This window comes from Populus trichocarpa, chromosome 6, assembly GCF_000002775.5.
Source record: "Populus trichocarpa isolate Nisqually-1 chromosome 6, P.trichocarpa_v4.1, whole genome shotgun sequence".
NCBI lineage: Eukaryota > Viridiplantae > Streptophyta > Magnoliopsida > Malpighiales > Salicaceae > Populus > Populus trichocarpa.
Genome location: NC_037290.2, coordinates 10,844,226 through 10,859,598, shown reverse-complemented (window position 1 = coordinate 10,859,598; position 15,373 = coordinate 10,844,226). Strand labels below are relative to the sequence as shown.

General features: G+C 34.5%; 3 protein-coding genes across 4 annotated transcripts; all 3 read left to right on the top strand.

Annotated features, from left to right (window-relative positions):
* The first annotated feature begins 4,847 nt into the window (after positions 1–4,847).
* LOC18100242 (60S ribosomal protein L4) lies at positions 4,848–14,655 on the top strand. 2 transcript variants are annotated; one of them, XR_008059400.1, is made up of 3 exons: positions 4,849–6,034; positions 6,423–6,673; positions 14,603–14,655. XR_008059400.1 is itself a non-coding variant. In XM_006381443.3 (2 exons), the coding sequence occupies exons 1-2, from the start codon at positions 4,916–4,918 to the stop codon at positions 6,534–6,536; spliced, it is 1,233 nt and encodes a 410-aa protein (XP_006381505.2). In that variant the 5' UTR covers positions 4,848–4,915; the 3' UTR covers positions 6,537–6,721. The 2 variants fall into 2 exon arrangements, 1 of the variants encoding a protein (XP_006381505.2); XM_006381443.3 differs by lacking the exon at positions 14,603–14,655 and having other exon boundaries at positions 4,848–6,034; positions 6,423–6,721.
* Positions 8,067–8,696, top strand: LOC112326101 (ATP-dependent DNA helicase 2 subunit KU70-like). Its single transcript, XM_024593398.2, has 2 exons — positions 8,067–8,270; positions 8,395–8,696. The coding sequence occupies exons 1-2, from the start codon at positions 8,221–8,223 to the stop codon at positions 8,615–8,617; spliced, it is 273 nt and encodes a 90-aa protein (XP_024449166.1). The 5' UTR covers positions 8,067–8,220; the 3' UTR covers positions 8,618–8,696.
* Positions 12,770–14,655, top strand: LOC18100240 (60S ribosomal protein L4). Its single transcript, XM_006381441.3, has 2 exons — positions 12,770–13,966; positions 14,352–14,655. The coding sequence occupies exons 1-2, from the start codon at positions 12,854–12,856 to the stop codon at positions 14,463–14,465; spliced, it is 1,227 nt and encodes a 408-aa protein (XP_006381503.2). The 5' UTR covers positions 12,770–12,853; the 3' UTR covers positions 14,466–14,655.
* Positions 14,656–15,373: the final 718 nt, after the last annotated feature.

The window sequence follows — 15,373 nt, the reverse complement described above, 5'->3', positions numbered from 1 at the left end:
TCTTATTCAAAAAACAAATCAAACATTTTTATATATTATTTATTTAATAAAAACTAAAAACATTCCAAAGATATACAAATAAAAATCTAGATGATTAATAAAGGAAAAATAGATGTTTCTTTAACTTAAACTTTTTTATCTCAATAACACCCTTAATTTTTTTTTGGAAATTTTCTACCATAATATTTGTTTCTTATGTAACATTCTATCGGTACTCTAACATCCACTTTTAATTCTAAAAGAATGGCATTCTAATAATTTTAATGCAAATACAGAAAATAAAACAAAACTGGTGTATTATTGCAAGGCTCTTTAAAAATGTCATTAAACATGGTTTAACTAATCAACCTTAAAATCTTCTAATCTGAATTCTTGTCTAGCTTAAATTTTAAAATAAATCATATAAGATGTCATATACTAATTTTGGACCCCTAGAAACTTTCCAAATTTCCAAAAAAAAAAGTGTTTCTTTTAGAAAAAAAAACAATTGTTTTTTAAAAAAATGTTTTTGGGTCATAAGAAGGCATGAATTTAATTTGCAGTTAGCTGGAAATTCATATGGGCATGCAATTTGAGGTTTTATCAAAAATAATTAAGGAAAAAAAGGTTGACATTGATAATAAAATAGGAGACCAAGAACCAAATTTAAGAAGAGAGAAAAGTTTTAAAACCTAATTCAATCAATTAAGGGCATAATTAAAAAAAATGAAAAACTTGGGCAACAAACACAAATTGAAAAGCTAATGACTTAAATGAAGGAGGTAGAAAAGTTTAGGATCCTAGTTAATTTAATTAGAGGTCCAATTGATTAAAAGAATATACAATTAGGGTCAATTTAGCTAAAATTAGAAGAATCAAATGTTCAAGAATCAAATCAACTTTTTTGGTAATTGGAAAGTCAACGTCCTACCATTTTCTCTTTCAGTCATATGATCCCATAAATGGCTCACGTTAGTCTTACTTGTGAGTTTGATGAGCTTGCATGGCTCTTTAAAATTATCCCAATATATTTTTAGGACTGTTTGTTTTTGTGGTTGAAACTGAATTTCATGCTTTTTTTGAATTTGTTTTTGCTTGAAATTATTTTTTGTGTTTTTGAATTGTTTTCATGTGCTGATATCAAAAATTATTTTTAAAAAATAAAAACAAAATATTATTTTCATGTATTCCTAAGCGAAAAACACTTTTAAAAGCAACCGCTACCACAATCCCATATTTTTAATTTGACAACATATTGGTCAGTGAAATGTAGTAGTTCATGCTTGTTAAATTAAATATGACATTGCTATTCAAAATCATGTCCATATCTCTAGGGGTCTAAGAGCATGTTTGATATTGTAATAAAAATTGATTTTTAAAGTGTTTTTCGCTTAAAAATACATCAAAATAATTATTTTTTTAAAAAAACTCGGGATTCATGTCTTTTATTTGGACAATGGAATCTAAGGTGGATTGTTGAGGTTGCGGTATGATTGTTGAGGAACATATGACTTGAAGATTTTGTTTCATAGTCATAAAACAGACAAGTAGCTTGTTGATGGGATATTATATATTTATAGGCTAAGAAATCCCTAGTATATAAAGTTGTCATGCATCAATTGCCAAAGAAAGACTTCAATCTTAGGAGGTACTAAACTTTTCCACAATAATGAAGCAGTCAGAGACACCTGAGAATATTATCCTGTTAATGGTTATACATCCAGATTTAATTGTGTGATCACCTATTGTAACAAGATTCCAACACTGTTTACCTATCTAATCATACAATAAGCAACTCTTGCATCTACATATTATAGTTATTAAACCTTTTTTTGTTTACAATTTCATCCATTTAAGTTATATTAGCATGTTTTATGTGTCGATTATTTTTTCATTTTGCATACTTTTGCAAAAGTGAAGTGTCAAATAGTGTTAAATTAAAGATAAATTTTGAAAAATAGAATTTCTTGTTATAGTTCAAAAAAAAAAGGGAAAATTACACTGACTTTTCTGTAGTTTAGTTATTTTTTTTACCTCGCCTCTATTCTTTTAGAAATTATAGTTTATATCCTATGGTTCATAATTTCATAACAATTTACATGTGTGCGAAAAAAATTTGAAAAAAAAAGAAATCAAAGTATTTGCAAGATTATTGCTATGTTTCAATTAATGAACAAAAAACCTTCGTATTGTTAAAATTACAAAATTTCTTTACAATTAAAAATTACCTTTTTATTATTTTTTTGTGTCAAATTACAAAACTATCGTAATTATAAGATTGCCCCTTTTGTTTTGAATTTTAATCAAACATGTGGTGTATCTTAACAAAACATCTAAAACTACTGGATTCTCTCTTCAATCTTGCCAACTTTACATCTTAAAAATTGCAAAAACCCGTTCTACTAGACAAGAATGCATTTTCTTTCTATACTAAACAACAATGTTAGTATAAACAAATTCAAACTAAAATTTTGTTCTCCTCCATGAACAACGAGAATCAAGTATCAACTACTTTAGTAATTTTGCACACCCCATTTCAAATAATGTTGATCAATATTAGTTGACTTTGGTGTTAGAAGAAAAAGGATGCTCTCTTCATGTTCTTAGTTTGAAAGGTAGTTAAGTGACGAAAAGGTATTTAAACACTCAAGGTCCTTAAGAGGTATGACAACACCCCGCATCTTTCTTGTTGAGATTGCTTTGGCCTTTTATTATGAGTGAATGAGATTTTTTATTGTGTGTGCGTGTTTGTGTTGGGGGTGATAACATAATCTGGGGAAAGAAACAACATACTTTGCATACTTAAATTTACTTTTTATCTAAGAAATTTAGGTTTAGCAGTAAACATTTCAATCTTTGTAAACATATTTCTTCGACTCATTTCTTCCATCAAATTGCCTCTTCTCCATAGATAAATTGGATTTTAGTGAATATTTAAATAGAGTTTAGATTTTCAAATTCTTATGTGTAAGATAATATTATCATCGGAGATAAAAACTTACAAACAAGGAAAAATGACTAAACAAAGGAGGGCCAGGGTAATTTTTCTAAAAATAAATTGAAAGAACAAGGACTAAAAACAACAAAGCCTATTATTGAAGAGGCACGAAAAACTTTAGTTTGGTCCTTGAAGTTTTAGGATTTTGTATTTTGATACTAATTTTTTTTTTCATGTTTTTGGGTATTCATGTTGAGAGATAAGAGAGAAAGTCATAGAAAAATAAGAAAAGAAAAAAAGAGGTTGTTCAAGCACATTCCAACCAGGAAACAGATTGATGTTGATGTCAATAATTTGTTTTTGCTAGAGGAGTTCAATAAAGAGTGTTTTCCATTAACCATACAAAAAAAAAACTAATTATATTGGAGTGAGAGAAATAAGGATTTTATTTTCTCTTCAAAGAGTTTGATGTAATTTTTTTTCACATGACCGTATTTTATTGATTTATTTTTTTATTAGCTCTACTTTGTTGGTTTTGATAGGAATAGTATTTTTAGAAGAAAAAATATATTTTAGTATTTTTGTTCAACACTTTCTTGGAGCATTTAAAACAAGCATTGAAAAGCCAATATTTTTTTTTTTTTACTTTCCATTTAACACACTCTTGAGTTGCTATAACCATTTTTCACAATGTATTGAGTATATTTTTACAAATTTTCTATGCTTACATGCGTGCATGATTGGATATATATCCGGATTTTGTAATATCAAAGAGATCAACAATGCAAGCCATATCATACAAGGTGCCTTGAAAGATTTCACGTATTGATGCAAATAAATATTTGTAATCGCAAAAACAAGCTTCTTCTCCATGTTAGATGCTGGTGATATCTAGCTTTTGAAATGCCAAAAATATCAATCCATTTAAAATTCCAAGAACTACTAATAGGCTCATGATCTAATGGTAATGGTATCATTCCTCCATGATCTTGGAAGGAACTTGTGATCCCATTTTTAAACTTTGGAGAATGAGGGGTAGAGTATCCCGAGATGTTGTTTAGAAGAGCTAAATTGATAATATAATTTTTTATATATATATTTTAATAATAAAAAACTATTTAAAAAAGCTAATAGAATGTTTAAAAGTATGTTAATGGTTATTTTTTAAAGTGCTTTTCATTCTGAAAAGTATCAAAATAATTTTTTTATTTTTTTAAAATTAGTCTCACCAAAAAATATTATTTTAAAGCAAAAACATTTTTTATTTTTTTAAAAAAATATTTTTGAAACGCAAAAACAAACAAAGCATAAATGTATTTTAATGTATTTGATACACAACTATTATAACAACCCGATACGACCCGATTGATTTGATAGATTTAAAAACAGCCCGAACGATTCTTAATCAATCTAATATTAAAAGATAAAATAAAAAAAAAAATTCAATTAAAAAAAGATAATCTTGTGAAAAATATACTAAAAAAGCATAGATTAAAAAAAAAGTAAAAAAGTTATTGGAATGAATAGTAATTAATATTTTTACAAAATATATAGAAATAATATTTTTATAAGAGATAAAATAATATTTTATCCAGCACTTCCCTTAAGCATGTAAAACAAATATTAAAAAGCCAAAGGAATATATATATATATATAGCTTATCATTTAGCAATTTCCTGCTCTTATTAAATAAAATATAAATAAGAAAAAAATAAATTAAAAATAAGATAATAAAGATTACTAATCTAAAAATATTTTAAATAACATAATTAAATTCAATTCTACAATTTAATATTTTATTCTAAATATAAAATTATTAATTTAATTCAAATCACGTATAAAATTAAAAACAAATCATATATTTGGCTCCAAACATCATATGAGATCCGATATAAATATATATTTCACTCAACCCTCCTCTCACTTCAAAACCCTAGAGCACACACTATCCCTCCCCCCCCCTCTCTCTCACGAACACACACACCCCCACACCGCCAAATGGCCGCCGCCGCCGCCGCCCGCCCCCTTGTCTCCGTTCAACCTCTACCCGCGTCCCTCAATGACATGGCCACTGATTCTGTCACGACCGTGGCTCTCCCCGATGTCATGAAGGCCTCAATCAGACCAGACATCGTCAATTATGTCCACTCCAACATCTCCAAGAACAGCCGTCAACCTTACGCCGTCTCGAAGAAGGCCGGCCACCAGACCTCAGCCGAATCTTGGGGTACCGGTCGTGCCGTTTCTCGTATCCCCCGTGTTTCTGGTGGTGGAACTCACCGTGCTGGTCAGGGAGCTTTTGGAAACATGTGCCGTGGTGGACGCATGTTTGCTCCTACCAAGACCTGGCGCCGCTGGCATAGGAAGATTAACGTCAACCAAAAGCGATACGCCGTCGTTTCAGCTATTGCTGCCTCTGCTATTCCTTCTTTGGTGATGGCACGCGGTCACCGGGTGGAGTCAGTCCCTGAGATGCCTTTGGTTATCTCTGATTCGGCCGAGAGCATTGAAAAAACATCCACTGCTATTAAGGTGCTGAAGGAAATTGGTGCTTATCCAGATGCCGAGAAGGCCAAGGATTCTCAAGCGATCCGGGCTGGAAAGGGAAAAATGAGGAACAGGAGGTACATTTCCCGCAAGGGACCCCTGATCGTGTATGGAACTGAAGGTGCTAAGTTGGTGAAGGCCTTCCGTAACATTCCAGGAGTGGAGGTGGCTAACGTTGAGAGGCTGAACTTGTTGAGGCTGGCTCCCGGCGGTCATCTTGGAAGGTTTGTGATCTGGACAAAATCAGCTATCGAGAAGCTTGATTCAATATATGGGACTTTTGACAAGTCTTCCGAGAAGAAGAAGGGTTATGTGCTGCCTAGGACCAAGATGGTCAATGCTGATTTGGCCAGGATCATCAACTCTGACGAGGTTCAGAGCGTTGTGAATCCAATCAAGAAGGAGGTTAAGAGGGCACCTTTGAAGAAGAACCCACTGAAGAACTTGAACGTGATGCTGAAATTGAATCCATATGCTAAGACTGCTAGGAGGATGGCCCTTCTGGCTGAAGCAGAGCGCGTGAAGTCCAAGAAGGAGAAGCTCGACAGGAAGAGGAAACCTGTGTCGAAGGTATGTTGGCTATCTATCTGTTTTTTTCTGCTTGATAGTGATATTTTGTTAATAGCTATATGTTGTGATTGTGAAATGATTAGGTGGTTGCTTTTGTATGCTTTGGTATTGTGGATGGAAGCTGTTAAATGTGATTTTTTTTGTGTGTGTATTAAGAATGTCAGAATAATGTGGTATAGACTACTGTCAGAACAATTTGGTGGAGTTTTGTACACCGCTAAGCCTTCAGAGCATAGCTATGTTCATCAATTATTACGCTATACCAATTCTAATCTCTTGTACACTATAGGTTTTGCCTCAGACAGCAAATAGTTCTTTGTTTTGTTGGCGTGTCTTGCACTTGTCTACTTCTTTATTAACAATCTTTCTTTTCTTATGAAACCTATAGGAGGAGCTAGCTGCTGCTAAGGCTGCAGGAAAGGCTTGGTACAAGACCATGATTTCTGACAGCGATTACACCGAGTTCGAGAATTTCACCAAGTGGCTTGGTGTCTCCCAGTGATTTATTTCTGTTTTTAGAGAGGAGTTTTGCTTATTTACTTGATTATGTTGTCAACTTTTGTTTTGCTGTTGTACATGTAGGAGGGGATGTTAGGTATTTGTAGCCTTTCTTCCAATCCCATTCTTCTATTTTGCTAGGTCAAAGAATTTCTATTTCAATCAGAAATGAAATGGAACAATTCATTACCTCTCTTGTGTGTTTTATTCGAATTGCTTGCTTTAATGAACTGTATGCTTTCTATTCTTGCTCGGTGAATTTGCAGAGAGCTCAATGTCATGTTATTATGATTTAGCTTCTAAAGTGCCTGGCAAACACTCTAGAAGACCTTCTACAGAAAAGATGGCTCTACTTGAGAGCGGGCACAGAGGGAGGCCAGGAGGTCGTTGTTTCGAGCAGGGAGTGAAGGTTTTTGGCATAAAGCAACGAAAGGTAAAGGGGACTAGCTCGAGGGAAGAGCATGCAGCTTCGTAGGGGGCCGGGAGCAATGCAAGCTGAAAACTTCTCCGGGAAAGAATAGTAAACGAATTGAGCGACGAATACACTTGGAAGTTGGAAATGAGGTTTTTTCTGCTAAGAGAATGCCTTCAGACAAGAAGAAACCCCTGAGATGTGGTGCGAGAAACAGTATACCCTTCTCACAGTTCACTAGATTACGCAGCATTGAGAACTCCCTAAGAGAGGCAGCGAAGGGTTCTCCTTCTGGAAGGATGCTAGTCGTCAATAAAAACCTGGATATTACCCTACAACTCTTAAAAAACTGGGTCTTTTCCCAGGAGGTTCACTGCTCAGTACCTGGTTATGGACAGTGAAGCTCCTCCCCAGTAATTTCAGTTGTTTTTTTGCCACCACCGCCGCTACGGAAAATTTTGTCTCCGTAAAGATCCAGGCGTGCATCCCTTCTATTATTTTTTTTCTTTTTATGTCCACATGCTCTCTCCCAATCCACAAACATGGATGTGAGAACTAAAAAACAAGGCCCATCAATTATGCCTCTCTGCACATAATAATAAACAGAGTGAAAGAGAGTTGATAGGGTTTTATACATAGGTGAAGGTGGAAAGTTAGAAAGGGAAAGAGATGACGATTGGTCGACCCTGTGCACATTATTTTGTTTCTTTTTTTATTTGTTTACATTTAAGCATGTTTATGTGTGTTTTTTGATCGATTGACTATAGAAATTGTTACAGAGTAAGTAAGGCAAATAACAAATATGATTGTAGTTTAATCAATTTGATATATAGTTAATGGAAACAGAGAAATTGGAAAGTAATTATATTGGTGATCGAGCAAATGAAAAGGGTTGTAGGTAAGAATATCGTTGCTGAGACAGTGAGATTCCTTCTTGCTTACCTAACTGATTCATTGCCCTTCCTGAAATTCATGCTATCAAGATGAAGACGAAAAGAATATTTGTCTGTTTTTAGCCATGTTCAATTTTGAAATCTTCAATAATTAATTATTCACATCGATTGTTGCACTGCCTGTCTGGAGAAAGGGATTTCTGTTTTCCTTTTACAATTGCTAGCATTTTTTCCAGGATGCTCTTTCTGTTTTTTTCCTTGGTTCTGTCTGCTGATTTGAATGGGTTTTGTTTCCCTTGGTTTTATCACTGTTGTTCACGATCCTCTACTATGACGACCTCATGATTGTAAATTGTTGACCTCTAGGTCTGGATGAAGATGACATGCCAGAAATCAATGAAGAAACCCTTCCTGATGAAGAGGCCATGGCTAGGTAAGGTCAAATTTTAACTTCATATGTTTTGCTGCATCCACCATTCTTTCATTATCCGCCCTTCATGTGGATCTTGACAATCTTTTTTGTCTACTTGACAAATGTTCACATTTATGGTCCACAGGCTAGGAGTTGTTGAAGCTGAAAAGTTCAAGCTTCCTGTCTATGGAGACAATGATGATGAGGAAAGTGCCATCGGCAATGGAAAAGCAAGCAATGCCTCCAAAAAACGTAAACCAGTTTCTGAAAATACAGCTAAGGAGTCTGCAAACTACAACTGGCCAAATCTTACTGATAATGGACATGATGCTTTCATATGTTTCAAGTACGATGGTATTAAGTCTTAATTAAGTGCGCAAATTTGGCTTAATCAGTATTATGTACAATCCGCTAGAGTAAATAAAGCCCTCTCTTTAACATCTATCAAGATTGACAAACATTCTGGGCTTCATTTGTTAAATGGACAGAAGTCCTTACAGACAAGGATTTCATAAAAACATTCCAGTTCATATAAAAAAGTAATCAAAGTGGATCAAAAAAGATGCTCTCATTTTCTCCTAGGCCTATACAGGCTACAACCAGGAGTAATCTATGTTTTATGTATGAGGGGCTTGAAGAGTTATTTACTAACCAAGCCAATTAAATATTTTTTTTCCCCGTGATGGCACCATCCTGGTGCCCCAGTTTTCTTTTTCTTTTTTTTCTTTTTTGGCGCCATCCATATTGCTTGAAAATTGTTGGGCTTACAATTCTTATTTTTTTCTCTTTTCACAGGTCTCCCTATGTGCTGCCCAACTCTAGTATATGGGAGGATTGATACTGGTGTTTCACCTCTGTAAGTTTCTCTACAGAAAAGTTTTAGAACTGGATTAAAGTTTAGGTGTTTACAAGTCTAAGTTGGATTTTCACCTCTGTAAGAAAATTCTAAGCTGGATTCTAATGCTGTTTCTTTTGACATGCAGATATCTGAAATGCATATCACTCGCTAATTTTTTGTTGATTGCAGTACAATGAGAGCCTTGGCAGAGGAGCTTCAAACAAAGTGCATGCATCCAGGCTCTTTTCTTTCATGATTAGAATCCCATTTAGAATTTTCTTTTCCCGTACGTTTGCTTCTTAGTTTTTTTGCTTGCGTTTGATAGATGCTCATGTCTTATTCTTACAAAAGATAGAATCTTTTGCAGTCTTTCTGTGAGTTCTTGTTAATGGTTTGTCGATTGATTTAAGCAGGTATAAAGCAGTTGATGAGTGAAAGGATTGAAGTTACTAGGAACCAAGTCTGCCTCCATTGTTTCTTGAAAAACCTGAAGGTTTTGGTAATGGTTTGTTGTCTGTGACTGAAATGTTCACTTCTTGGACTTCAAGACAGTAAGAATTTGTCAAACTCTAATGATTTCATGGCTCATTCTTTACTTTTCTACTGATTATGCTTTACGAGTCTTTTGAATCGTTTATAATCTTTTGATTCTATTCTCTTTGTTTTTTTGGTCTTTTATTAGATTGAAGCACAAAAGAGAAAACATTAGAGTTGTGAAGCATTGGCGTAGGCAGATCTTGAGAGGCATTTTCATTCAGAAAAAAAAATTGAAAAACATTCGCTGAACTAATCTTAAACGAGCTCTGAATCCGCCGCAACAAATCGCGGGAAAGCCAGCTAGTAGTAGCTATCTCAGTTGATCGGAGCTTTCAATAATTATCAGTCTCTCCCCCTTTATCACGCCTGTGTAAGGGCAGTCTTCAACCATCGCCATAGTTTCCATCTTTGCAACACATTATTCATATATCGTTAAGAAAAAAAACTAATTCCTGTGGAGATTTCTATGTGAAGTGTACTGTGCATTACAAGGGAAATCACTGCGATTAGTGTTTCCTTCCTTTTTTTTTTTTCCTTCGATTGATATATATAAAATAGGGCTAATGACTTGACGTTTGCCATCTCAAACAAGTAAAAGCGTGTTTTGCGTAGTGTAGCAGTGTAGTTGTGAGTGCTTTTTAAATAATTTTTCATGTTAAAATACATGTTAATGATATTTTTTCATCTTTTAAAAATTATTTTTGACATCAGCACATCAAAATAATTCAAAATATATAAATTATATTAAATTTTAATAAAAAAATTTTTAAAATTTTTAGAAACACATCCTTAACCGCGTTGCCGAACGCTCTCTAAATAAATTAAGACTAAGCGTGAGAAAGTCATTTGCAGTCTTGTCTTGTGTACACCTTGCCTTCTTTCTGCATCCCTGGTTGCACTAGCCCACCAAATCCTAGACAGGTGGGCTTTTTTAAGCAACCCTCTGTTTTTTTCTTCAATTTTGATTAAAATTAATTATAATAAAATGATTTACATTATATTTAGGATTTTATTTTATTAGATGACATCCAGTTTTAGCTTTTCTTTTCAAATAAGGTTGTAATAATTTTTTTAATATATTGGCAAGCGTTTTTTTACAAACCTTCATGATCATTCCTTTTTTTTTCCCCTTAAATTTTAGTCAAGATTCATTATGATTAGATTATTAAAATTATAATTAGGATTTTATTCCATAGAATAACATTCATGTAATTTATTTTAGATAAGATTATACTATTTTTTTTATAATATTAGCAGTTATTTTGTTGATTATTATATGTTAACCTATTATGCTGAGCTTGATGCAGAAGGAAGAACCGGTGAATCAACATGCAAGCAAAAAAAAATCCAGAAAAGTTAAAATCAAATTACAATAAAAATCTTAATACAATGATTACATGAATCAAAACATCAAAATTATTAGATGAAAGAAACATCAACCTTGTGATTATAATGAATTACAAACTAAAAGTATAAAAAGAATGTCACAGAAACAATTGATCTTTGATAAATCAAAGAAAATTTCAATAAAGAACTAAAAGATGAGCAACCTTGTAAAGACAATATTATTGAGAAATAAACCAAGTCTATAAAAAAAATCTAAATACAAGCTAAATAACTACATTTATACTAGATAAAAACATCCTAAACAATGATGGAAAATAATAAAAGAATATGTACGTATTTTCCATGCACAACTAGTCGTAGATCATTAAGGTTTTTTAATGACCATAATATTAGATGGTAACTCCTAAACCCTATTAATCATATTTTTATGATTATTTCCCATACATTTCCAAACCTCTCTTAATCGAGGAGCCTTACCCGTTATTTGACGTCGTGCACGTCACAACAAACATTATTAATTTTTAATTGAGGTCTGAACCAATAACTTTTTGTGCAGTTTTTTCTTAACTTTTATTTTTCATTCCCATCATCAAAACACATTCATCTAGATTTTTTCTAATTCTTCTATCCATCAAAACCCGTTATTAATTTACTAACGTTATGAATTTTAAACTAAACTTAATAGTTCCTCATTCTAACTTCAATAATGCCCTAAGATTTATTTTTATAGATCACCCTCTCCATTATACGTCACATTTATTATTATTACCATCATTTATCTATTTTTTCTCATCCTGAATTGTTATTATTCGTCAAGATCTTATCACCTTCGATCCCACATTCATGTTAGATTTACAACATTAATGAGTGATGAATATTTTTTTCTCCGATAAAAAATTAAGTTCTTGTTCAAACTTCCAGTAAGAAAAAAAAAACATGTGAAATCACATTGATTAGTACCCAACATTTTATAAGCTAATTTAAATTTAATATAATGGATTTACATATTTAACTTGCAGAACCTAATTGATTAACTAGAGAAAACATTGCTCATAGTTTTACTACCTTTACAATCCCTAGCCAATCAAATCTTTCTTTCTACAAGTGTCATTTAAAATTAAAATTAAATATTTATTTTATCTAGAATCTATAATACTCAGAACATTATAGTTTGTTCTGTTTATCTCTGCAAAAAAAATTTTTCTTACTATTAAAGAACTTTTTTTTACAATTTCATTCATCTAAATTTTATTAATAAGGAAAAAAAAAAAAACAAAGCGTGGTATTGAAAAGAAAAGGAAAACTTTAGTTTGGTCCCTGAAGTTTTAGAATTTTATATTTTGATACTAAAATTTCTTTTTCATATTTTTGTCCATTAGTAACGAGAAATGATTTAAAAATTTATTGAAAAATAAAAAAATAATTAAAAAAATCAATCAAGTATTGTCCTTTAACCATACTAAAAAAAAAACTGATTTACATTAAGTGTTGTAGGTCTTCTGCCTAAACTGGCAACATTGTTCATAATTTTTATATAGAAAAACAGTCCAAAGTTTTTTAATTTTATGAATTATGTTTTTTTGGAGTTGTTCTTCGGGATTTGTTTTTAATCAACTTGCACATGATGCTTGATAATAATTCAGATTTTCCTTTTTTAAAAAAAAAACGAAAAAACCCAAACAAGCCTTATCAGCGTGCTAGAATACCCTTATTCGAGAAACAAAACACACAGAATAAGCTCTGATGAACCCTAAAAGAGCCCATATATATATATATATATATATATATTTCACTCAATCCCCCTCTCATTTCAAAACCCTAGAGCACCCACTATCGCCCCCGCGCCTCTCTCTCACAAACACACACACCCCCACACCGTCAAATGGCCGCCGCCGCCCGCCCCCTTGTCTCCGTTCAACCTCTACCCGCGTCCCTCAATGAAATGGCCACTGATTCTGTCACGACCGTGGCTCTCCCCGATGTCATGAAGGCCTCAATCAGACCAGACATCGTCAATTATGTCCACTCCAACATCTCCAAGAACAGCCGTCAACCTTACGCCGTCTCGAAGAAGGCCGGCCACCAGACCTCAGCCGAATCTTGGGGTACCGGTCGTGCCGTTTCTCGTATCCCCCGTGTTTCTGGTGGTGGAACTCACCGTGCTGGTCAGGGAGCTTTTGGAAACATGTGCCGTGGTGGACGGATGTTTGCTCCTACCAAGACCTGGCGCCGCTGGCATAGGAAGATTAACGTCAACCAAAAGCGATACGCCGTCGTTTCAGCTATTGCTGCCTCTGCTATTCCTTCTTTGGTGATGGCACGCGGTCACCGGGTGGAGTCAGTCCCTGAGATGCCTTTGGTTATCTCTGATTCGGCCGAGAGCATTGAAAAAACATCCACTGCTATTAAGGTGCTGAAGGAAATTGGTGCTTATCCAGATGCCGAGAAGGCCAAGGATTCTCAAGCGATCCGGGCTGGAAAGGGAAAAATGAGGAACAGGAGGTACATTTCCCGCAAGGGACCCCTGATCGTGTATGGAACTGAAGGTGCTAAGTTGGTGAAGGCCTTCCGTAACATTCCAGGAGTGGAGGTGGCTAACGTTGAGAGGCTGAACTTGTTGAGGCTGGCTCCCGGCGGTCATCTTGGAAGGTTTGTGATCTGGACAAAATCAGCTATCGAGAAGCTTGATTCAATATATGGGACTTTTGACAAGTCTTCCGAGAAGAAGAAGGGTTATGTTCTGCCTAGGACCAAGATGGTCAATGCTGATTTGGCCAGGATCATCAACTCTGACGAGGTTCAGAGCGTTGTGAATCCAATCAAGAAGGAGGTTAAGAGGGCACCTTTGAAGAAGAACCCACTGAAGAACTTGAACGTGATGCTGAAATTGAATCCATATGCTAAGACTGCTAGGAGGATGGCCCTTCTGGCTGAAGCAGAGCGCGTGAAGTCCAAGAAGGAGAAGCTCGACAGGAAGAGGAAACCTGTGTCGAAGGTATGTTGGCTATCTATCTGTTTTTTCCTGCTTGATAGTGATATATTGTTAATAGCTATATGTTGTGATTGTGAAATGATTAGGTGGTTGCTTTTGTATGCTTTGGTGTTGTGGATGGAAGCTGTTAAATGTGATTTTTTTTTGTGTATTAAGAATGTCAGAATAATGTGGTATAGACTACTATCAGAACAATTTGGTGGAGTTTTGTACACCGCTAAGCTTTCAGAGCATAGCTATGTTCATCAATTATTACGCTATACCAATTCTAATCTCTTGTACACTATAGGTTTTGCCGCAGACAGCAAATAGTTCTTTGTTTTGTTGGCGTGTCTTGCACTTGTCTACTTCTTTATTAACAATCTTTCTTTTCTTATGAAACCAATAGGAGGAGCTAGCTGCTGCTAAGGCTGCAGGAAAGGCTTGGTACAAGACCATGATTTCTGACAGCGATTACACCGAGTTCGAGAATTTCACCAAGTGGCTTGGTGTCTCCCAGTGATTTATTTCTGTTTTTAGAGAGGATTTTTGCTTATTTACTTGATTATGTTGTCAACTTTTATTTTGCTGTTGTACATGTAGGAGGGGATGTTAGGTATTTGTAGCCTTTCTTCCAATCCCATTCTTCTATTTTGCTAGGTCAAAGAATTTCTATTTCAATCAGAAATGAAATGGAACAATTTATTACCTCACTTGTGTGTTTTATTCGAATTGCTTTCTTTAATGAACCGTATGCTTTCTATTCTTGCTCGGTGAATTTGCAGAGAGCTCAATGTCATGTTATTATGATTTAGCTGCTAAAGAGTGCCTGGCAGGCACTCTAGAAGACCTTCTACAGAAAAGATGGCTCTACTTGAGAGCGGGCACAGAGGGAGGCCAGGAGGTCCTTGTTTCGAGCAGGGAGTGAAGGTTTTTGGCATAAAGCAACGAAAGGTATAGGGGACTAGCTCGAGAGAAGAGCATGCAGCTTCCTAGGGGGCCGGGAGCAATGCAAGCTGAAAACTTCTCCGGGAAAGAATAGTAAACGAATTGAGCGACGAATACACTTGGAATTTGGAAATGATGATTTTTCTGCTAAGAGAATGCCTTCAGACAAGAAGAAACCCCTGCGATGTGGTGCGAGAAACAGTCTATACTCACAGTTCACTAAATTACACGCAGCATTGAGAACTCCCTAAGAGAGGCAGCAAAGGGTTCTCCTTCTGGAAGGATGTGAGTCGTCAATAAAAACCTGGATACAACTATCAAAGTTGATCAGAGCTTTCAATAATTATTATAGTTCCTCAGCAGTGGATTGCGCCCCCTTCATCACGCCTATGCGAGGACATTCTTGAACCATCGCCAATTTTTAATGTGCAAAAATAATATTCTAAGTTTCCATCTTTTCTACACATTTATCATTTATCATTA

Coding starts and splice junctions, on each gene's coding strand:
- LOC18100242 (XM_006381443.3), top strand. CDS start 4,916: ATGGCCGCCGCCGCCGCCGCCCGCCCCCTTGTCTCCGTTCAACCTCTA. Junction 6,035..6,422: donor AGAGGAAACCTGTGTCGAAG/GTATGTTGGCTA, acceptor TGAAACCTATAG/GAGGAGCTAGCTGCTGCTAA.
- LOC112326101 (XM_024593398.2), top strand. CDS start 8,221: ATGCCAGAAATCAATGAAGAAACCCTTCCTGATGAAGAGGCCATGGCT. Junction 8,271..8,394: donor GATGAAGAGGCCATGGCTAG/GTAAGGTCAAAT, acceptor TATGGTCCACAG/GCTAGGAGTTGTTGAAGCTG.
- LOC18100240 (XM_006381441.3), top strand. CDS start 12,854: ATGGCCGCCGCCGCCCGCCCCCTTGTCTCCGTTCAACCTCTACCCGCG. Junction 13,967..14,351: donor AGAGGAAACCTGTGTCGAAG/GTATGTTGGCTA, acceptor TGAAACCAATAG/GAGGAGCTAGCTGCTGCTAA.